Source organism: Chiloscyllium plagiosum, unplaced genomic scaffold, assembly GCF_037043375.1.
Source record: "Chiloscyllium plagiosum isolate Xiang-an unplaced genomic scaffold, Cpla_swu_hap1 HiC_scaffold_34, whole genome shotgun sequence".
Lineage (NCBI taxonomy): Eukaryota > Metazoa > Chordata > Chondrichthyes > Orectolobiformes > Hemiscylliidae > Chiloscyllium > Chiloscyllium plagiosum.
Window position 1 is genome coordinate 30,093,091 of NW_028270172.1, and position 25,029 is coordinate 30,118,119.

A 25,029-nucleotide genomic window follows, 5' to 3' on the forward strand; every position below is an offset into this window, starting at 1 on the left:
CAGCAATACTACACAATATGTTCAATCCAAGTTATACATTTGCTCTCAATGTTTCTTACAAATAGAATATCCATTCACAGCATGATGTCAATTTTTGCCTGATTTATCCTCCTGTAAAGCAGTTTGCGACACGGTACATATAAACGCAAGTTGTTGTGACACTATGACCTTTATATGTTTGTTTTCCTCCACAATATTCCAATATTTCAAACGAAATTGCAACACAGGTTTGGAAAGCAGTATAGTTAAATTATTCTTGCATTTTTTTATTCAAATGCAAAGGAATTGCCAGCAATGCAAGTGAAGTATTTTAGGAGTTGAAACTCTGCCAAAATTCACAGGCTCCGCCACATTCAATGAATATTGCTTAGTGATCCCGGGGGACATTTTCCTTTAGCAGCAGAGTTTGTCGATCAAAGCAACAGACTAATGATGGACCTCCTATGTGTAGCTTCAATCCTGCCAGAATGAAAATGGCATGTCTAAGGCAGTTAGGTCTAGACAAAGCTCAAATAGTGAGGGCTCACCCGTGAAGTTCCCACTTCAATGCAAGTTCTGGCCCAAAATGAAACTGATGCTTGCTATCTGCTCCTGTTGGACTTTTGACCAAAATAAATGAAAAGTTATCCATTAAGAAGAATCATGTATTGATTCGTTTAAGAAACACCACCTTACAAGTTGCATTCAACTGTAAAATGATCAACTGTGTGCTCATTTTGTTCCATAGCTTTGCTCCACCCTAAGCTATAATGTCCTTCAGCTATGAGATATCTCGGATATTCAATTTCTGGTCTTTTGTATACCGTTCACTTCCTTCACTGCAGCACTGGCAGCCATATCTTCAGCTGCTCAAGTCCTCAGGTTTGGTGGGGGGAATTCCATAGCGAACCGCACCTTTCTCTCTTTAAGATGCATCCTAAATTGATACATTACTGACCAAAACAATGGTTGCTTGACCTTGTGGCAGAATTTTCCCAGTTCCCAATTGAAGGGAGGATTGGAAGGAAGACAGGAGAAGGAAGCACTGGATCAGTGAGACAAGAAGTTCCTCATTAAGGAGCTAGAGGTGGGGTGCGAGTGTCAGGGCCTACCAGCCTCAAACAATCTTGAAGGCAACTTGAACATTTAAATGCTGGAACGTGAGCAGACTGCAGGTGACAGTGGATCTTCCTACTGAGCTAAAAGATTAGCAAGTGCTCAGAGGGCCATCAAGGCAGGGGATGCAGGCCACAACTGTGCCTAACATTACAACAGAGCTACACATTGTCAGATATCACAAAGTACTTCACAGCTAATCATTCAAGGCCCTATATAAATGTAAGTCTTCCTTCATTGTTCTAAGAGTCAGATATATAATGTTAATGAGAATAATCAACGCCTGACAACTGATTTATTAAGTCTGTGGGTTAGTTTATTTGAAACAATAAAGCACATTATAAGCCATGAAATGGACGTGACAAGAAAGCAACAGTTTTCTGTGAATGCAACTTGCAGAATCACAGCAGAAGAATGACCATACAGTCACAACATTCTATGTACACAGCACGCTGAGTCCTTAAAAGTGAACTTTCTTAAAAGCAAGGTACAAATGCAACAATTTACCTTAGTCAAGGGCAGTGACCAACAAATTCACAGCTTCAGGAAACGCGGGAGAGGAACAGAACTGGTATGGGCCAAGGGCACCTGCCTGAATAATGCAATAACATCAACATCTTCAGCGAAATGTGTAAAACCCAAAGTCTTGGCTTTTATACTGTCAGGAGTTCAACACAATGCAGCTTTGGTCTTTTGTTTTGGGGGGGGGTGAAGAAGAGCATCTACTCCACCTTCCCATTCCTGACCTCAGTCCCCGTAACCCTGAAATCTCTGACTGCAGCCGATTTATCTGGGACACTGTGAAATTCTGAAGCTTCAATGTTCCATTGTAAAGAAGCTCTTTAAGCTCCAGCTTGGTCAAAATCGCACTGATGAAAAGAAACTTCAATTTTGGAAAGGATGTTCCTCTGGGATCCCAGCTTGAACACTGAACAATCGTTGTGAATCAGTGCAAACCTGCTACACGGGGACCCTAACTCATACATCACTCAAGAGAGACTACTGAGGTTACCTATCGACACTCAACATGACAGTTAAAAACGTTAAGCACCAAGAGAGAGAGGGATAAAAGAGGCACACACACACACAAATCACCCAGCTCTTTTTTTTCCGAAACAGGGAGAGTACATGCATCTCATGATACCGCACATGGAATCAGACAACATAAAAGCTTTACATGTCTCAGGGGCTTCAGGATTGAGGACTATCATTTCTAAGCTGGCTGATGGGGAGGAGGTGATTATTTCATTATCATGACATAACTCCCCAGCCACATTCCCCACCAACCCCCACCCCACATACTGTAACTCCGTCTCGCTGACCTTATCCAGGTCTCTTTCATCTCCTGAATAAAACGAATCGCCTGCGGTTGGTTTTCACATGCACTGTGTTTCGAATGAAAGAGTAAAATAAATGCTACCCGGTTCTACCAAGCTAAAGTTTCGGCCGGGGGGGTGGGGAACAGGGAAAGCAGGCAGTGAATTGTCAGCCAATATCGAGGCATTCCAGAGGGAGGGTTATAACACGCTCGGGAGATCTTCCTGCAGTTGAACTAGTCCACGCCTTGCTTAAGGGAATTGGAATATAAAACATGCCGCTGTGCTGCGGGATGCCTCTTAGGAGAAGGAGGAAGAAAGTCCCTGGTACTTTAGACTAAAAATGAAAATACGAAATAACGGATTCCAGTCTGCGAGGCTAAATCTCCCTAACCTTCTCCGTGTTTCTATCCGGTAGAAAAGTGCTGTCAGGGACAGCGGTGCACCAGATGAATGGAGAGGCAAAGCAAACTCGCAAGACCTTTTGCAAACAGCAAACACAGACACACGGAGAATTAGAGGGAAAAAAAAGTAACTGCTACTTCATCACACCCCCAGAAGAGAGAGAAAATTCCGAACTCGTGTACCTTAGCATGGATCATGCTATGCAAACAGCAAAGGCAAACACTCCAAGCCCCTCCAAGTTAACATCCCCCTTCCCGGCGAGCAAATAACTTTTTTGTCACTCATTAGCAAGCGGCTGGGCCAGTGCAGGCAGCTGAAGACTCGCCGCTTTCCACAGGAGAATAGAGTTCACCCAGGCACAAAGGTCTCCATAGCAACCGCTGCATTTCGACCCTTGTTGCCATTATTTATGCAACATTTCACCACAAAAGGCCCTCCTCGGTCCTCGTGGAAGCCAAAATCCTGCAAATTTCCCAATCAGCGCTCTCCCCTTTTCATTCCGGAGGTGATCAGCATTCCGCCGACGAGAGGCAGACTGATTAAAATTGAGATGCTTCACAAGGGGGTAGGCTCACATCGCTGGAAATAAGCTCTGAATATGTGCAACCCGGAAGCAGTATGGAATTTTTTTCTCTCTCTCTCCTTCGGGAGCAGCTTACAGGAATGTTCAGGGAGGAGTGGATAGTCATTCCTATTTCTCAGATATTCTGTTAAGCACAACGAGTCGGTCGAAAAAGATATTGGCTCCTTCGCAAACAGTCCTATTTGACCTTGCTCTAACAGCATCCCGGGATAATCAAGATATGCAAACAGATTTATGTAGAATGGGGTCATTCTACTCATTGTTTCTTTGCCAGTTGTCTGTAAGAATTAAAACTGAGTCCTAAGTTCCATTTTCTTTCATATTGTACTGCAACTGTTGGTTTCTTTTCAAAATACACAACCGTTTGAACATTATTATCTGCTCTCTGTTAGCTAGTGCATTCCATCACATTTTTTCCCGTAAAACCTCATTCAAAAATGAATACAATGCAGATAAAATATCTCTTTTCATTGACTGGAATGATACTGGGATTTAGAGTTTTAAAAAAAAAGACGTTGGATTGTGTTCTCCGGAGTCTTGGAGGTTGACGAGTGACTTGGTAAATACATTTCAAATGATTAAAAGATGTAATAAGATAGTGAGAGATAAACTATTGGAGTTTTTACTATTAAGCTCCATGTGGCTGGATACAGAACGCGGGGGCGGGGGGGGGGGGGGTGCAGTCTTCGTTACTGGAGCCAGGCCAGTCAGCAGCAATATTACAAAGCACCTCTTCATACAGAACGTAGTGAAAGTGTTGAATTTTCACCATCGAGCACTGTGATGCTGGGAGCCAAATATATTTTAAAGATTTGGATCATTAGGTTTTTATTAGATTGGAGTATTAAAGGATCTGAAAAGCAGATAAAAAATATGGTTCAGCAAATAATGGAAGAATCGGCTTAAGGGGTTAAATGGCCCACTCCTGTTCCTATGTTCCAAAGACTGGTCCACAATAATTTATTTAGTGAAATTGTTAGGACCGATGCCCATTTTTTCTTTTTTCTGCACCTATTCCAAACAGCAAATCAGCATAAATCAGGCATGAGGGCTCCCTATTGGGCAAATTTACAAAGGATCAATGACAAATGAGAAATAGGATTTTGCAATTAACGCTCTGTGAAAGCTGTTAAGTAGTTCACAAACCTATTCTAGCTTAGTCTATTGCCATTCCACAACTAAAACATTACACTACTTCCAAAACCTATAATACAACCTCATATCAAAGATTTTAATTTTTCAAAGTGCAACCAAGATAACTACAGATACTACAGTCTTGCATTAATGTTTGCAAAGTGACAGAACAGATTTTTAGAAGTAACTCGATTATCATCTATAACATTATAAATTAACAAAATCAGTGGTCAACATGGAGTCAGGGTGCGTTGTTTGATATCCTCCTTGACTTTTCATAAAAGTGACCCTGGAGGTGGGTGTTGCACTTTGACCTCTAAAAAGTATTTGACAATATTTTTCCGGAAAGGCTATTTACGATTAAAGTAGTCTGATATAGGGAGAGTTCTGACACATAGAAGAAAGTTGAAGGGTGTGAAACCAGTTCTGAGAAGGGTTACTGGACCCGAAACATTAACTCTTGATTTTTCTTCACAGATGCTGCCAGACCTGCTGAGCTTGTCCAACAACTTCTGTTTTTGTTTCTGATTTACAGCATCTGCAGTTCTTTCAGTTTTTATACACAAAAAGAATTCTGAGATGGAGAAATGAAGGCCACGGAAGGATATGAACATGAGGAAGAAGATTTTAAAACTGAAACTTTGATGGACTTTGAGCAAATGTAAGCCAGCAAGCCTAGGAATGAGTCAAAATGTACAGTGTAGTTGGCTTTGAAAAGAGGTGACTATGAGGTAACCTTATACAGACAGATATGATAAAATGTCGACAAAACATAGCTGGAATTTATACTTCAAACTAAACTACAAAAGTATTACAAGGATGGTAAGTTTAATTCAATTCAATTTGGGAACAATGACAAAAATGTTCTCTTCCCATTTAGAATTGATATCCTCTCTGACCTATCACCTCCATCCCCACCCCCATCCACCTATTGTACTCTTTGCTACCTTTTCCCCAGCCCACCCCCCCATTTATCTCTCCATCCTGGAGGCTTCCTGCCTCTATTCCTGATGAAGGGCTTTTGCCCGAAACGTTGATTTTCCTGCTCCACGGATGCTGCCTGCCATGCTGTGCTTTTCCAGCACCATTCTGATCTATACTCTGGTTTCCAGCATCTGCAGTCCTCACTTTTGTCCAGTTGATTTTAACCTTACTGCGAATCCTCTTGCAAGGATGCCTACCTTGAAGAAGTTCTCCTGCTCTCTCCACAAGAATCTCAGTGAGTCCTCTCTGGCCTATCACCTCCATCCTCACCCCCATTCACCTATTATACTCTTTGCTACCTTCTCCCCAAACCCCCCCCATTTATCTCTCCACCCTGGAGGCTCCCTGCCTCTATTTCTGATGAAGGGCTTTTGCCCGAAACGTCGATTTTCCTGCTCCTCGGATGCTGCCTGACCTGCTGTGTTTTTCCAGCACCACTCTAATCTAGAATCTGGTTTCCAGCATCTGCAGTCCTCACTTTTGCCTATCTATCCAATTAAAGTACACAAGACAAAAAAATGGGAAGTAAAATGCTGCTGGGTGTTGTAATCATTAAAGTCTGAAAGATTTTTAATGGTAGAACAAAGATGGACTGAATTGCCAACTTCATGCAAACTGTCTATTGCATCACCTATGTTTATGACTCTTTGTAAGTGCTTAATTGGGTGTAGGATGTATTAAGATGTCCTTTAATCTTGAAAGGCAATACTTAAACTTAAGTTCCTTATTGACTGGCTTTTTTTTTCTGTAGCATCATATCTTTAATTTCATTTAAACATTTCATTTCAACTAATTTATTAATTCTACTGGTTGCCTGAGAGTTTTGAGTCTTTGGGGTGAGTTTTACCAGAAATCAGCTAAATGTTCATTTTGGTGAGTTTCACAGAGGGCTTGTTTCTTTATGCAAGCCTTTGTAACATTTCTCATCTTACTTTCTGAAATGTTCCTCATTCTCTATGCATGATGCCTGTGGCACGCCACTTCTCACATCTTCCCTCTTCACACAGATGGAAGAACTCACCATTTCTGGGACCAGCCAAGATTGGCCAGTGCCATGTTTAAATTGCCATTTTGAACTAAATCAAGTGTTAGTCTGGAGCTCCCTGCACAGTTCATGTAGGTTGCCCCAGACACAGCAGACAGAGGAAAGCTGGTGCCCCAATTTGTCCACACAGACTTAGAGATCCTGGTGGAGGGGGTGCCAGAGGTATGTGTTCCCATCCAACTTGCCCTGAGATGTTGGTGACTGCTGTCAGCCTTCTCTATTTGGTCATTATTCCTGGCTGATCCTTATCACTGAGAACTGTACAAGAAACAGCTGCAAAAAGTCTGATTTTGTCTTCCTAGCATCTCCAGAAGTCAGTTTTACCTTCCTGAATATGTAGGTGCCAAGTCGAGTTGTAGAATCCATGCACTGTAATCAGCAAAGTAAGTACAAGTTATTGTTCTTTCATGGTCTATGTGCTTCGATGGATCACATTGAATTTAGAGCATAGAAACAGACGACTTGTCTACAGCTTCTAGCCTGTGCATAGACTTTGGAGAGAAGGTTTTGGTGAAAGAGGGGAGGGCCATGGGGTCATCTGAAAGCAAAGATAAGACTTTTAAAACTGAGCTCTTGGTGGACAAGAATATGTTGGTGCTCATGCTATTCAGGAACCTTATCCTTCCCAACACCTTCTCACTGTATTTACATATCTTTTTATTCCTATTTCCCTTATTTATTTAGCTTCCACCTGAAATATATCCAGACTTCTCAACTCCCTCATTCTGTATGGTGGCAATTGCCGCACTCCAAGTCCTCCAAATAATGGTCTTGTTCCTGGATTTTACAATTGAGTTACTGGTGAACTTTTATATTTACAAGCTCTGGTAATAGATTCTGTTACAAATAGAAAGATTCTCTCTACCAGAATTCCAGCATCAAGAGCTCAATCAGTTAATGTCTCAACTTTTTCTGGAGATAAGAATGCAAGTTTCTCCTGATAGAGTAACCTCTCACCTTTTGAATCTGTTTGCATATTCACGAGTGCCTCTATGTTCTCATAAAATGGAGATCTGAACTGTGTGCAGTACTTTCAAATACATGTCCATCCAATGGGATGGTGGACTAGTGATGCAAATGATAAAATGTGGACTGACAATGTTGGGTATACCTTCATTTTGTAACTCAGGAGATGAGCCCATTGTTCAAGCAGTGTCTCTGAGTATCACCATTTAATTATGCACCATCATGTGGAATTTCCTGTTTGCACACAATTGAGATATTGTATCCAAAGTGGGCTTGAAATTGAGCTAGTTGAGTTACTATTCAATTTTCTGGTAAAGTCATTTTCACAGTCACAAAAATTATTCCTATTTCAAACCCATGCAATGTAATGTAATAGCACATAATTGCTTTCTTTCTTTTTAACTCCATTAAAATATGGTGCAATTTTATTCTTAAAGACAGAAATGTTGGTTGCAGCACGAGCAAACAAAAATAATTGTCAAAGAGTAGTAACCTAATTTAAAATAATTAAAAATTATTTAATACACAAAATCCATTCAAATATCTAATCATTTCATTGATGCTCATTAGTCAGTTTCTTGTTAAGTTTACAAAGAAACCTTTTAGATTAAAGGTGCCAATTGGGGCTTGGTTTAGTTGATTCAACCTGGGCCGCGTTGTGTGTGTGATATATACGCATATACAACCAAAAGATATCACCAAAAATCAAAATGTAGCCCTCAAGTACATTCCAAGTGGAGCCCTTAAAAAGATTGACCCTTGCCTTCTCCCTTGTCAGTGTGCTTTAGAAGTACAGGAAACTATACTCTATATTGTGTTTCAAAGCCTTTCTGAGAATAGCAATGAATGACAAGCATAAATGAGAGACAGCAGTATATAGAGGTCATTATACCTCTGTTCTCCCAAGACTAGATCCCAAAGGATCCAGCAACAAAGAAGAATGATAATTGCTAGACAATAAAAGACCGTGTTTCATTTAGTTGGCTTTCTACTGTTCTGGTACTTGCAGGATACAATGATAATGAAGTTGTTGACAAATCATGGCAATCAATCTTTATCAACTAGTCACCAATGGTCTCAGACACAAGGCAAGAACAGCTCCCCAGTGATTGCATCTTTGATTCCCAAAATTCTAAGTCATCTGTTTCTCCCTATAGGAAAAAGTACTACCCACAACATGCCATACTTTGAATTTCTCATTTACTTTACCCCAAAATGTTATTTTCTAAAAGGATTCTATCAAATTTGCATTTGAATTAATCAATTATATTTGCTTCCACTATTCCAAAAGTCTGTTCCACAGACTGACCACTTGCAGAAACAATGGCAGTGGTATTTACTGTGGCTTCTTGAAAAACAATCATAAATTAACTCGAAGAAGCCTTTGAAAATCTTTGACAGACTTATCACTTGTTAGCCAGTAAGCAGTGGGAAAATGTCAAAGGTCGGGATGACATGTTTGTATTACAAAATGGGGATGTTGTGTTGGATGTGTGTGATGTAATGCAGACATTGCTGGGGATAGGAAACTTAGGGAAGCCAGAGATCACAAGTTGAGTGATGGATATCAAGGGGATATTAGACATCGGGATAGGAATCTGATAATGTTAGACAGGTGTTCGATATCATGGGGAAGTCCAATATTATGGAGAGTTGGATATTTTGGGTACGAATTAAGACAATAGAGGAGGATAGGCATGATGGAGGAAATCAAAAGATGGATTTGATGTCATGGGTGGAGTTGGTCAACATGGGCCATAGGTCGGACATCTTGGAGGAATCAGAGATCGAAGGTGAATTGGAGACCCCCACAGGAGAGTCAGACATTGCAGTGAGATCCTAGACACAGTGGAGGGATTGGACATGTCTGAGAAGTCAGATATTACAAGAAGTAGGTAGGTGGAATCAGATCACTCAGGAATCAAATGTTATGAAGGACCCTGACAGATGGAGAGACACACAATGAGAGACATTAATTTATACGGCAGCACGGTGACTCAGTGGTTAGCACTGCTGCCTCACAACGTCAGACACCCAGGTTCAATTCCAGCCTTGAGCGACTGTCCGTATAGAGTTCGCATATTCTTCTCGTGTCTGCGAGGATCTCCACCGGGTGCTCCAGTTTCCTCCCACAATCCAAAGATGTGCAGGTTAGGTGAACTGGCCATGCTAAATTGCCCATAGTTCTCAGGGATGTGTAGGTTAAGTGCATTAATCAGAGGTAAATGTAGAGTTATAAGGTAGGGGAATGGGTCTGGGTGGGTTACTCTTCGGAGAGTCGGTGTGGACTTGTTGGGCTGAATGTTTCCGTACTGTAAGGATTCTATGATAATGTAGAATCACAGCCATGTTACAGTGCAGAAAGAAGCCAATCTGCCCATTGTGTCTGCTCCAGCTCCCCGGACATTTTGGCTTTGTGTCAATCTGCTGCCTTTTCCCCATAAGCTTGCACATGCCTCAATATGATGTGAATGAAGCGAGGGAAATGTAATGTGAATTAAATAGTTGATGGGTATATACAATGTAAATGAGATCTCTTCTTTAGAAGCTGAAGGTTAACAATTAATTCCTTGTGACTCCTCCTTGTGATATCAACATGGTTGAAAGAGGTACTTTTCAAAAAATGGTGAGTCTGGAACAAGTGGACATTATCTTAAAATTAGAGTTAAGCTGTTCAGATCTAAAATCAAGAAGCATATCTCCAATTAAAGGGTAGAGTAAATCTTGAAATGTTTCCTCCAAAAGGCTGTTGAGGTTAAGTCAAGTGAAAATCTCAAAGCTGAGATGAGCAGAATTTTATTAAGTTAAGGAGTTATTGGGAAATGGAGCAAAAATGTTTGAAGGGAGTTGAGACACAGATCTGCTATAAGCTAACTAAGTGGCAGAACAAGCTTGAGAGGTTGAACAGCTATTCCCAATTCAAAGTTCTTCACTGAAGATTCACAGAGAATACTGGACACAATATAAGGTGTAATTGCAAGGGTCAGATGCCATTAACCTCCCAACTGAGGCATAAGAGGTATGTTTGCCACTTGAATGAGATTAGATTACTGTCATAAAATACACTCAGCAAAGTTTGATATGATTCATAGCAGATTATCAATCTTTAGTACTGTGTATACTTTGCAGGAAATGCATTTTCAAAACAATTCTTTGACAGAAAATAATGTTACTCAATAAATGCTGGAAAACACAATGATTACAATTTTGGTTCTTTTCTAACTTAACATAATTATAGCAATAGCTTAAAAACACTTGCAAAGACAGGCCACAGCTCAGAGAAATTAGTGTCATCTTTAAAGATCTTTGTTTGAATGCTGTTCAATCCCCTACCTTGCAATCTTTGTAAACTTGAGATCTTCCAAAACTCTGCTGTCTGAACCCAATTCACATTAGGTCACATTCAAACAGTAACCTTCCACATTCAAACTCTCTTTCTTTGTTTCCTAATTTCCAGGTTAATGGTAGGACCCTCAGGAGTATTGAAAATGTGTTGCTGGAAAAGCGCAGCAGGTCAGGCAGCATCCAGGGAACAGGAGAATCGACGTTTCGGGCATAAGCATCTGCAGACCTCACTTTCTCCCCTCAGGAGTGTTGTCAAATGGAGAGACCAAGGGATGCAGATGCATTGTTCCTTGACAGTAGCGTCATGAGTAGACAGGGTGGTAAAAAACAGCATCGAGTACAGGGGTTGGGACACATGTTACAGCTGTACCAGACATCGGTAAGGCCACCTTTGGAGTACTGGGTATAATTCCGGTCACCCTGTTATAGGAAAGATGTTATTAAACTGGAAAGGGTGTAAACGAGATTTACAAGAATGTTACTGAGACTGGAGGGTTTGAGTTATAAGAAGAGTCTGGGAATTTTTGTTCCCTGGAGCAGAGGACCTGAGAGGTGACCTAATAAGAGGTTTATAAAATCATGAGGGGCATAGATAAGGTAAATAGCTAAGGTTTTTTCCCCAGGATAGGGGAGTCCAAAACTAGAGATATAAGGTGACAGGCAAAAGATTTAAAAGAGACCTGAGGGGCAACCTTTTTACACAGAGGGTGGTGCTTAAATGGAACAAGTGGCCAGACGAAGTGGTGGAGGTGAGTACAATTACAACATTTAAAAGACATTTGGACAGGTACATGAATAGGAAAGCTTTGGAGGGATATGGGCCAGAAGCAGGCATGTGGAACTAGTTTAGTTTGAGATTATGTTCGGCATAGACTGGTTGGACCAAAGAGTCTGTTACCATGTTGTATGACTCTATGACTATGACTCTCTGACTATGGTCTCTACCCACAAGAGAACAACTAAGTTCTTCAAAATGCGGTATATTAGACTTGCTAAACACTGAATGGCAGTCCACCATTTATTTGGTTCAGACTTTTAAACCTGCTAATAAGGAAAAGACACAGTACAGAGCCTCCTGCAACCTCAGAACATCTCAAAATGCTCTTGAGACAATAGACAATTGGTGCAGGAGTAGGCCATTCTGCCCTTCAAGCCTGCGCCACCATTCATTATGATCATGGCTGATCATCCTCAATCAGTATCCTGTTCCTGCCTTATCTCCTTAACCCTTGATTCCACTATCCTTGAGAGCTCTATCCAACTCTTTCTTAAACAAATCCAGAGACTGGGCCTCCACTGCCTTCTGGGGCAGAGCATTCCACACACCCACCACTCTCTGGGTGAAGATGTTTCTCCACATCTCTGTCCTAAATGAGATTATGTTCGGCATAGACTTGTTGGACCAAAGAGTCTGTTACCATGTTGTATGACTCTATGACTATGACTCTCTTATTTTTAAGCCGTGTCCTCTGGTTCGGGACTCGCCCATCAGCGGAAACATGTTTCCTGCCTCCAGGGTGTCCGATCCTTTAATAATCTTATACGTCTCAATGAGATCCCCTCTCAGTCTTCTAAACTCAAGGGTATACAAGCCCAGTCGCTCCAATCTTTCAACATAAGATAGTCCCGCCATTCCAGGAATTGACCTCGTGAACCTATGCTGCTCTCCCTCAATTGTCAGAAAGTACAATAAAGTACTTTTGAAGAGCAGTCTCTGTTGCAGTGCAGGAAATGCAGCAGCTAATTTGCACACAATGAGACTCCACAAACAGCTCTGTGATAATGTGCAAATAACCTGTTATTTTTAGTGATGTCAGATGAAAGGCTTAATATTGGCCAGGACCCCAGGGAGCAAGGTCCCTGCTAATCTTCAAGATAAAGGCAGAGAATCCTTTATGTCTAGCTGAGGGCTTAACATTGCATTCAAAAGACAGTGAGCTGAATTTTCCTGATCAGTTCAAACAAAACCCTGTAACAAATTACTACTGGACTCCTCCATGGCACCTTAACATTGAATGTAGATTTTCTGGAAGGCTTCCCAATCCATTGAGTATTTCAGTGTATATCTTCAACTACCTTTCACTGTAGCTTTGTCAATTGAAGATTTCATTGACATTGTCTGTAGCAGAACCTTGTGTGATCTTGCCTTTCAATGCATGGGTGCCCATGTTGCTGTTGCCCCTTGTCCTGGTTGCAGACTTGTTCCCAGTGTTTCATCAGTGGATATCCTACCTCAAGACTTTGCAGTAAGGCATTTGGACTGCCAGCTTTTGAGTTGGTGACTCCGAGCATGAACCAAATGATACTGTGTCTTCTTGGTCATCCTCTGTTGTCTGGTCAGCCAAAAAGCAAATGGGACAAGGGTATGATTATAGTGAGGGAAGAATGGAAATTTTAATAATGTACTTGTTTAATGACTATAGCTTGTAAGTCAGAAGAGAGTTCAGGATGAGGGGGCAAATGTGATATGTAAAAGGATTAGGTAAGGGGACACGGTCTTCTCTGACAATAACAACTTTGATTCTGACCAGCACCATCTTCAATAAGAGTAAAATTCCCAGCTCTGCTTCTCCCCTTCTGGTTAATCCTTACTGCCTCTTTTTTGTCTTCTCTTGCAAAGAAAGAAACGATGTGGTGCAATGTGCTTGGTCAAAGTGGTTGCTATGGTTAAATAACCAGCAGTGTGCGAGTTGTGAGATGTGACTATGAGGCTTGCAACAGTGCTAAGTATGTGAGAGTGAAGCATATGAATGTTATGTATGGGTTTTTGGGGGTTGGAGGAGGTAGAGAAAGTGGAATTCATTGTTAAGAGATTCTTATGAGGTGAGCAATAGCAGGGTGTGATGAACTGAGAAGTGGCTGAGGCTCAGCAGCTCTTGTTCGGACTGGAATAAGCACTTACTGATTTTGACCACTGATATGAGGCCATTGTATGTCAACAGCCATTTCATTGCTGACATTGACCTCTGGGGACAAATGTTCCCAATGCTTTCTTTTCATACTTCAGGAGAACCTCTTGCTCCTCTTGAGGAGACAGGTCATGTCTCCTCCTTTTCACGATCTCCATGAAGATCTCTGGTGCTGCTCTGGGAAATCCTACGGCATGCTCATTACAGTCATCTTCCAGTCAGCGTTCTTCATACACAACAGTATTCTAAGTGATACCAGAACCTCCAGACACTACCACGCTCCTTTCCTTTAAGAGGCACAGGCTAGTTTTATGCAGCACGAGCAAGTAATGGTAATGAGCCCCTATATAACCAATGAACATTGCAGTTAGTGTTAGCTGAGTGCAGTAATTATGATAATGATCAGGCAGCCTGAGGATGGCATGCAGCCCAGCATTGCATGAACAGGCAGGGGATAATCACACTTTATAATTCCTCCACCCATTTTCAAGGCTCTCTAATTATTTGAATCCTCTCCTGCCAGCCTCCCATCTTTCATCCTCCATCAACTTGAATTAACTCAAAACTCTGCTGCCAATGCTCACACCACACTGCCCAAATAAAAGTACACACACTTTTATCATGGCCATGTAAGTTATGCCTGTTCTTACTTTGAGATGCATTTTTTTTTGCAAATTAAGATGTTTTGTCATCAGGACCATAAGAGGGACCCCATCCAGTGCAGCCTGATAGTGACAGCCAGGCATGTCCTGTCAAGTGGTTTCTTCAGGACTGTCATTTTACTGAGTATAATGGCATGCCCCCTAGAATTGGTCTGTTCTTATCAGGACAGAGGTCGAGTTGCGAGTCATCAGAGCTAGTGGAGATCATCGCTGGATCGTGATTGGACGTTGGAGGATCGTTTTGTTGTGCTGACCTGCTATTGGTGGATCTTCATGCTGGCTTCGGCCTAACGCCAATTCAGAGACCAGCCAACCTCAGAGTTATGGCCTCAGCAGCTGCCCGCAGCCCTGGGCAGGGGGCTCGAAACACAGTCCGGGTGACGGTGAAGAAGGTAGAGGGTCGTACACCGGTGGATCGCATCTGTTTATTAAGAAGGTACTGCTGGGATGCTGTGGGTTCGCTGCAGCGGACGTGTACTGCCTTCAGGATTTCCCTAGGGCAGGCTACTTTGACATGACCTTCAGGAATGTGAAGCAGTATGAACAGCTCCTGAAGGTCTTCAAGGAGAAAGAAGGGGAGCTGCTGTTTTCCATCTTGTCGGCAACCCCATTGTGTGTGCTCCCTGCACAGAGGAATCGGGTTGTTACAATCCATATGTACAACCCCTATGTTCCAGCGGCTGATGTCCTGACCTTCCTGGGAAGGTACGTCCAAATTGAGGGAGAAACCACCAATGTGATCGACCCCTTTGGGATCTGGACCAGTAAGCGGCAGGTCAGGGTGACTCTGAGGGTCGATGGCAATGGGAACATTCTCCACCCACCCTCGAGCTTCGCAATTGGAGGGAACAGAGGCTACCTGACATATGCAGGGCAGCCGAAAGTGTGCCGAACCTGCGGAAAGTCAGGACACGTGGCGGCAGACTGCAAGGGGACCATCTGCAGGAACTGCAAACAGGAGGGTCACCTGACTAAGGACTGTCAGGAAGAAAAGAGCTGCAACCTGTGGGGAGAGGGGGCCACATGTACAAGACCTGCCCAAGACGGGGGGGCCCCACTTACGCACAGATGGCTGGAGGTGGCAATGCGAGCCGTGGACCCCCAAAGACCAGTAATGTGCACCCAGACAGCAGGGAAACAGAGTCTGGTGGCACCCAGAAAGAAGAACAGGCCGGAGTAGAGGAGGTGGCAGCCAGCGGAGAGACACAGCAGCTGATCCTAGCTCTCACTGGGCAGATGGAAGCAATGGAGGAGAAGGTAATCGAGCAGACAGAGGAGTGGATACCTGTTAAAAACAGAAAGAGAAAGTCCGGCCAGGCCCCCAAAGCCTCCCAGCAAAGGGCGAAAAGACAGCTGCACGAGGGAGGGACGACCCCCCACCCCCCTCCCCCCCCCCCCCCCCACCAGAAAAACACTGTGTGGTCGCCATCCCCCCCAAAAAAAAGGTACAGATAGTTATACAGATTCCTTTCCATCTTAATAACTGCATTATTACTATGAAGCAAAGGGGCGCTGTTACCATAGTGATAATATCATTGCAGAGTACGGACTACAACACTATTAGCACTAGATGTTTTAATATAAATGCTGTCATGGGGATCATGTAATTAGTATTCATCACAAGAATCTCCCTTGTCGAGTTGACTCCTCCCAACATGAGCAACAGAGGAAGGGATAATGTTCTATTTGGACATTTAAGTGGGTCCATCAGTCACCTATTGGATGACCATGTCATTGAGGATCTGCCACTCGTAATACAGTAATGTAACAGAAGACTACAGGCTCCCTTCCCAATTCCTTACCCCGCCATCAGCTTTTCCACTTATCCATCTTTCACCATCGGACTTGTAACACAGAGCTTGCAGTTTTCTTGTTTTTGTATTCAACCAAATCAGTCTGGATTTTCTTCATTCATTTTTTGACATGTAATGGATTGAAAGAATTTATCCTTTCTAGTCAGTGTGTGAAGCAAAATTAACCCTTCTTGAGGGCTACATGTGTGTCAGAGATTACATAAAACACCAGGACTCCTGTAATTCAGCTTCATGTGAAGAATAACAGCTTGAGTTTAGGAATCAGGAGCAGAGGCAGCATTTACTCCTCGTGTAGGTACAGGCGGGAGGATGGAAAGCGTTCTCCTCTCTCAGTGCCAATGTTGTGGATGGAATGCTTTTCATTTGGATGACGTTTAACATAATATCAACCCGTTTCCCCCACCCACTCCCAACACTGGCCGTATTCTCTGCTTTGAGACTGACTGTAACCTGATCACCCCAAGATCACAACATTAATCTCTGCTGCCTATTGCAAACTCCACCCCCTCTCCCCAATACTAATGTGACCTTTGCCCAGGCACCAATGTTACTCCTTAGTCTCATACCAATGGTATTCCCGTGATGACATTACCTGTACCACCACACCGAGTTCTAACACTAATAGAGCCCACCTCACTAATACTAATCATTACATCCCCACATTACAGCATTAATATTAAAATATCTGTGGTGCTATTAGTGTTGTAGTCCACCCCCTGCATTGATGTTATCACTGTGGTAGCAGTGCCCCTTTGCTTCATAGTAATAATGTAAATTACCATTGTGATGATGGAAATGAATCTACGTAGCTATCTATACCTAAATATTTGAGGGTTATCACAATTCCTCTGACTGAAAGTAAAGAAAACAAACTGATATTCAATACTCACCTAATTACCTCCCAGAGGTTGATCAAAATGCTATTAATTGCTCCAAATTATAGCCTGAGCAGGAATGTACAAGGAAGTTTTAGTCCTAAGCTAGTTGTCAGATATGGTCTGCGTATGTCTCTGGACTACTTTGTTTACCCTACATTAGATATATGCCATGGTATAACTGGAATGATTTTAATCAGAGAGAAAAACTGAGAATGTATAGAGCCACTTTGGAAAATGGGAAAAATAAGTAAGGAGTAATGCTTTTCAAAGCACAAAGCAGATTTTCATCATTGATGTTTCACTTCACCCAATGCTTTGGCATTATTTATTCTGTTAATTAACTTTGTATCTGGTTAGCTCAGTTGGTTGGTCAGCTGATTTGCAACACAGAGTAAAGCCAACAGTGTAGGTTCAATTGCTGTATCCACTGTGGTTGTCATGAAGGACTCTCCTTGTCAACCTCTTCTTTTACCTAAGGTGTGGTGGTCCTCAGGTTAAACCACTACCAGTCATCTCCCTCTAATGAGACAGTAGCCCTATGGTCCAATAGGATTAGGGCAACTTTATATACTCTGCTATTTAGATTTACACTGCACAGAAATAAGCCATTCAGCCTAGCATGCCGGTGCTGGCCCCTTGAACAAATGATTAAATCATCCCACTGCACCAGTTGCTCCCCATAGACTTCTCAACCTTTTCTTTGCAAGTAGATATCCAATTCCTTTTTGAAAGTTCACACACATCTTTCTAGTCAGAAGGCTTGGGCGTTAGTTTAAATCAAAGACATGTTGCCTTTAAGCAAATTAAGTGGTTCAAGATGGGCTGCCTATAAACATTCTTATTGGACCTTGTTATGGCAGAATACAAGTGAACAGGAACATTTGGAAATAGAGCAACCTTGTTAATTAACAGAGACAGTCCTATTAACAACAATCTAAGAGCAGAGGCCAGGATGTCAGTATTGATTTATTTATTTTGTACTGTAACTTGAGGAAAGTGCAAACACATCTATAGCAAGGACAACAAGGACCTGAGTGAATATTGGGACTGAGATTGCACCTCCTGAACCAAGAATTAAGAACAATAGAGATGGAGGATGAATTAGAGTTGGTTAATACAAACAATTCAGCTACAAAAAGAGAAAAAAGGAACGATTGATTTAACAGAGAAAAATGTCAAAAACATTTTATTAAGAATGAAAATGACAGATGAAATAGTATTAACTTAACACCAAACATGACAAAGGCACATCCAGCTCATGAGGCTGTGCGAAGAACTCCCCAGTAACATCTAGTGGATATCATCAAAATTGAGAGAGAGCTTGTCCCAAGATTTGGGCAGGTAATGGTCAGACACTGTCACACTGATTCATACCTCTACAGCCAATGCCCCAGAATCCTTTGTCACTATTTTTGGGTACCTCCTGTCCCAGCAACAAGATGGAAGTGGTGGGACCATGGTTTATAGAGGAAGGGGGTGAACCTTTGAGTCCTCAAGATTGACTCAGGTTCCCATGACATCTCATGGCTTCAGGTCAATAATCGTCAAAGAAATTTGCTGATTACCATGGACCGTTCTCTCTCATCTGACAAATCAGAACTCTTTGGTGATGAACAGTCCTTGGAAGAAGTATTGAGAGGCCAAAGGGCACAGAATATAGTCTGGCTGGGGAACTTCAAATGTCATGGCGTAACTTCTTTAGGATGTAGGAACCAAACTTGGGCCTGCAGCAAGTGGTGAAACAATCAACACAAGGAAACAAATCTACTTTAACTTATACATATCAAGTTAGCTATTGCAGGTGCATTTTATTTATTATTCTTTCATGGGATGTAGGCTTTGCTCGCTAGGTCAGCATTTATTGCTCATTCCTAAATGTTCTTGAGAAGGTGATGATTAGTTGCCTTTTTGAATCACTGTAGTGTGTGCTGTTGGTAGGCCCACAATGCTGTTAGGGGTTGAATTCTAGGATGTAGAACCAATGACATTGAAGGAATGGCAAAATAACTCTAAGTCAGAAAGGGAAGTGTCTTTAAAGGGATCTTGTAAGTTGTGGTGTTCACATGTATCTGCTGCTCTTGTCCTTCTGTAGTGGGTTTAGAAATTGCTATCTAAGTAGCCTTGGTGAGTTATTCCAGTGCATCTTGTATTCAGTGCTACTACAGAGTTTGGTGATGGTGGGGAGTGAATATTTGTGGATTTGGTGCCAATCAATCAGGCTGCTTTGTCTTGGATGGTGTCAATTTTCTTGAGTGTTGCTGGAGCTGCATTCATCAGGCAAGTGAAAGGCTTCTCTCATACTGCTAACTTATGATTTGTAGACGGTAGACAAACATTGAGGAGTCAGAAATTGAGTTCATTGCTACAGGATTCCTACCTTTTCACCTGCCCTTGTAGTCACTGCATTTATACAGCTAGTCCAGTTCCATTTCTGGTCAATGGTAACCCCCAGAATATTGCAAGTAGGGCATTCAGTGATAGTAGTGCCATTGAATGTCCAGGGGCATTTGTTAGATCCTCTCTTATTGAAGATTGCTCTTTGCCTAGCACTTGTGTCCTGTGAATGTTCTTTGCCATTTGTCAGCCCAAGTCTGGATATTGTCCAGGTTTTACTGCATTTCCATTTGGGCTGCTTAGTACCTAAGGAGTCGGCAATGGTGCTGAACATTGTGCAATCATTAGTGAAGATCACCTCTTCTGAAGTTATGATGGAGAGAAGGTCATTTGTGGAGCAGCTGAAGATGGTCAGCCGAGGACACTACTCTGAGGGACGTCTGCAGAGCTGTCCTGAGCTGAGATAAGACCTTTATACCATTAGACCCAGGATCGTAGTAGACCATTCAGCCCATCAAGTCCATTCCTCCATTCAGAGAGGTCATAACTGATCTGATAATCCTAAACCCTGCGTTCTTGCCTTACCCCACAACCTTTCATTCCTTTGATAAGATCATTAGATGACTGATTTCCATCAACCACAACCATCTTCCTTTGTCCTAAGTATCACTGCAACCACTGGAGAGTTTTTCCTCTGAAGTGCAAGAATTAAAGGGTACTCAGGGATGGGCAATAAATGCTAGCCATGCCAGCAATGCTCACATCTCATGAATGAAGGAAAACAAATAAAAGAAGTGCAAGAAAACAATGAACTCTTTATAATTTGACACTCCAAAGTCTTAATGATTTACTGAATGAGACAGGATAAACGGATTCCTTTCTGGATCAATTAAGTTGAGTTGTATTATATCAACAATGATCACATTGTTAAACCGACGCCTACATTGGTGGAGACCAGTCCTAGCTTTCTATGGAAACCTTAATCCCAATTACTGTGCAAATCCGGCAAGTTCTTAAAAATAACAGAGATGACAAAGATGCCCTTTTGGTCTAATTTTGGGTGGAGCAAATCACTGGCAGATTCTAGAGAATCGTAAGTCATGTTTTATTTTCTTAATTCAATTGATTTTCTGGGTGATTTATGCAGGAATTTCTGTGACTTACTTCAATATATAACTGTTTTATCATCAGCTTATTAACTTAAAATTTCTGTATGTACATAGAATAAACACTTTGCTAATACTTCACAAACCTACCAAATCTTTTTACCATCATATTTAGTCAAGACGACAGGGGAGTAGAGTTAATGTCTTTGGATTAGTATTTCTAAGGACTAAGCTAATGCTGTAGCTACACCTGTTCACGTCCCAGCACATCAGCTGGTGGAATTTAAATTTGATTAATAAAACTCAGATTGTAATGATTGTCTTAATGATCGTGACCACAAAACAATCACTAATTATCACAAAATCCCATATGGTTCACAAATGTTCTTCAGGAAAGGAAATCTGCTATTTTTACCTGTCTTGGCTTACCTGTGAGTCTAAACCTACAGCAATGTGGTTGACTCTTAACTTGTATCTGAAATAGCCAAGAAAAGCCCGTTGAAGGGACATTAGAGATGAGCTTTTTTGCAGGGACCCCTACACTCTATGAAAATATAAAGAACCAAATCACACAAATATCTGTTAAGCAGAATCTTGGAGGAGTATATCCAACTGGAAAACTCACTTGACATTCTTTAAACATGTCCTATGAGATGTCCATATTCTCTTGAGATGGCCATCTCCTGAGGTTAAGCAGATAGCACTGTTAAGCAGTCTTTCAGTTTACCTTTCTGTTTCCTTTTCTCTTATAGACTATATTCATTGTGCAAGCACCTACGCTATTTGTTTTAATTACTTACTATGGGCGGGAGTTCCCTATTCTAACAATCCTTTGTGTAAAGAAATTGCTTTTGATTTGCCTGTTGGATTTCAGAAGATTTATTAAGATTTAATTCTGCAGATAACTTCACTGACTAAATCAAAAGTGCTGCAGAAGCCGATACCTGGGACTTATCGAGTCCTTGGGATGTACAGACATCCACAGTACCATTAAGAGGGAAATTTCAGGATTTTGGCTCAATGTCCCTGAAAGAATGACATTGTGTTTTGGTAGTGAAGGAAGTGAATGTTGAAGGTGGTGCATGGGTGTGCTGCTTTCTCCTGGATGATATCAAGCTTGTTGAGTGTTGCAGGAGCTGCACGTATCTGGACATATAATCATGGCATGTGCCTTGCTGATGGCAGTATTTTGACCAGCATGTTGTCATGGCCTGTAGCCATTGCAACACCCTGTGACTTGAGCTGTATCTTGGTTGCATATAGACTGAATCAAATTGCCTGAAGACCTGCATCTGTGATGCTGAGGACTTCAGGAGCTAGTCACCTCCAGAGGCCATGGACATCTCATAGCATGTGTTCAAAGAACAGCAAGTGAATTATATCCAGTTGGCGAGACTCCTGGGGGATTCATCACATTATCACCCATGTCAAATCACTGTGCTTCAAACAGATTTTATTTGCCAATCTCAATATTCTTATAATTGATGTACAAAGCATTTAAATCAAGTTGTTAATAATTTTTTTTTCTCTCTGTGTTGCTCACAGAAGAGTCCTATTAATTACGTTTCAGTCCTAGAGAACTGAGGCCAATCTTGGCAGGATGGCAAGATTAGTGTGTTATTTAAGTTATGCAGCTAAGGGAATATATGGCTTGCACCCAGATTCCCTGGGTGGAATTCTACAGGAACACAAGCAACGTGGCCTGTGGTAAGATTTCTGGCAGAATCTGACATGAAGTCTGGGAAGGCCAATCTTAATGTTAGGAACATCTCACTCTACCTTTTATGCATTTGCCGAACAGCAAGCTGAGTTCCTCAATTGGCAGTGGTGGGTTATTAATTAAGGGGCATTATAGCTGTTAGACACATTCTTAATGGCCCAACTTGCCTCATTAATATTCAGCTTACTGTCTAACCAAATGTGCTGAACAAACTAGATGTCAAGAATTCTTGACATCAAAGTCCGAGTATAAATCTGGCAGCATCAGTTGGCCACTTCTTCCTTAGGATTTCCACGTTGGACACTGGCACCAATATCTGAAGGTATGCTCCTTGGGCACTGGCCACCATGCAATAGTGGAAGTGGTACAGCACGAGCCTTGATAGGAGATGGGTACAGCAGCAGAGATAGAATAAATGTGAGGTATCAGAAAGAAGATGATAGTACTCAATCTCACAAGTCACTGACCTTCTGACTCTGCTTGGCATTCCTCCAGAGGGCTGAGACTGGACTGACCCAGGTGGCAACCTTGGACCTGGCTGGCAGATGTGGTGTTGGGGCCTCCACTGCTTGTCCAAGGGATTGAGAACATTCCACGTCTGGACCAGTGTAGGACCTAACAGGATCTCCAGATGCCCACCTTCGAAGCAGGCCACCAACGTCCCCCTGCCTGCCACATCTCAGACAAGTTTCAGGAACCTTGGAGGGCAGCTCCTGACTGATGGCACTTGTCCGAGTGCACAGCAGGCTTTCAAAGACAACAGGGAAGCAGGGAATGCCTGTCATTCAATGGATATCAGATGATTGGTGAATTATTCCAGGAAATATAGGGATAGAATTAGAGGTGAGTGATGGCGTGAGTACTTAATGTGGTGTGTTTGGTAAGATACGGCCAAGAAATCTTACTGTGAGAATCCCTCCAAACATCTCAACCCAACTTACACTTTGCCAAAAAAATGTAAATACAGCCCCATGACATGTTTGAAGGACAGTTCCTCTGGTTTCCTAGTCAATATTAATCCTTCAGTTAGTACCACAAGAGAAAACAGACCGACAACTCACTGATCTCATTGTCATTTGCGGAACCATGCCACACATCAATTACAACAACATTAACAAGTTTCTACACTTCAAAAATACTTAATGATTGTAAAATTATCATTTAAACTGTATTTGCAATGTCAATATCTTGTACTAATTTGGGAAATCCTCATGGCAGTTGGCTGTGCCAATAATAAAAATTCAATGATTCTGCATCTTTCAATAAAGACAAAAGCAAGCTATTTAGCCTGTAAGCTTGAAATCAACTTCAATCAGGTCATGATTACTCTGTTCCTCAACCAAATTAACTTGCCTACTCAGGAAAAATTTTGAACTCTCAATGACCATCTCAATGTACTGGTCAATAGGAAGAATTTCTTAGGGTTGTTCTCCTTTCTCTCTGCCACCAAGTAATCAATTCAAAATGATCTTAGCAAAAACAGCAGTGGAAGGTGATTACAGCAAATAGCAGCGTTGTCCAAAAGTGTGTGTGTAAATGGTGTCAAAGCCAAAATAGAGTTTAACCAAGGATCCAGCCAAATAGTTTACTGACATATTACAGTCTTTTCAATTTCCTACTGAGTTTATGTCCATAATTTATGCATTTCGACAAAGCAGAAAGAGCTGTAAATATGAATACCTACATGTAACATTACTTATCTGCAAAAGTTTGCCACGTTACTGAAGTCTGAAGTAAAGTGCAGCATATTAGTTTTAGATTAGATTAGATTACATTAGATTACTTACAGTGTGGAAACAGGCCCTTCGGCCCAACAAGTCCACACCAACCCGCGGAAGCGCAACCCACCCAGACCCGTTCCCCTGCACCTAACACTATGGGCAATTTAGCGTGGCCAATTCACCTGACCTGCACATTTTTGGACTGTGGGAGGAAACCGGAGCACCCGGAGGAAACCCACGCAGACACGGGGAGAATGTGTAAACTCCACACAGTCAGTCGCCTGAGGCAGGAATTGAACCCGGGTCTCTGGCGCTGTGAGGCAACAGTGCTAACCACTGTGCCACCGTGCCGCCCACAGTTATATTAGGAGGTGGCAAAACAGAACATGCAAGTACTCCAAAATTGAACATCCAGCATATAAGACGCACAAGCTGAGCCTTGTAATTCCTTCCTTTTTTATATAGATAAATGGATAACATATCCAATGCACAGCAAGAAAAAATAGTTCATCTTTTGTCCCATGATTGATAACCTTATTAAGACAATTCTAAAGTAAAGCATTTCCGAACATACTGCTTCACTCACCCGTTGCATGAATATAATAGCCTATTAGGCAACAAACGTATGTGCAAAACTTAATGATTGAATATATGGCCACTCTCTCAATTTTAAAGGGGAGGTCACAATTTCACTGCATTAAAATTGCTTCTCTTTTCATATCTTTTGATCTCTCGCCTACACAAAGAAATTTAAAATCAGAAATTCATTGTTGATGAGGATTGCTTTTTCTCTGGATCCACCAGTGTTATGGGCTTTGTTACAAAGACACACTTATTGTTCAGTTCATTGGCCCAAGGAATGGTGGTGGTGGACTCTCTCCCTGAGACCTTTGCTTAAAAAAACCTCGACTATCTCCCATATTCTACCACCCACTTTCTACCCCTGCCTCCCCACTCCAAGTCCATCACCATCCAGTGCTTACCTTTCAAATGAGACTTTAAACGGGAATCA

General features: G+C 41.9%; 1 protein-coding gene across 10 annotated transcripts in view; it reads right to left on the reverse strand.

Moving 5' to 3' along the window:
- The window catches only part of LOC122564410 (catenin delta-2-like), a 1,213,649-nt gene that overhangs the window by 490,339 nt on the left and 698,281 nt on the right, over positions 1–25,029 (reverse strand). Inside the window, exons 1-2 of one of the 10 annotated variants that reach the window (XM_043719233.2) lie at positions 2,999–3,592; positions 1,603–1,687 (exon numbers count right to left, since the gene is read on the reverse strand). The exons of 8 other annotated variants lie outside the window; for them this stretch is intronic. Coding sequence is in view for 1 of the 2 variants with exons in the window: in XM_043719232.2 (XP_043575167.1) it covers positions 2,999–3,013 (15 nt within the window). In the remaining variant the exon portion in view is untranslated. Of the gene's footprint in view, positions 1–1,602; positions 1,688–2,998; positions 3,594–25,029 lie in introns of those variants that run through there. One more of the 10 variants, XM_043719232.2, reaches the window with a different exon arrangement.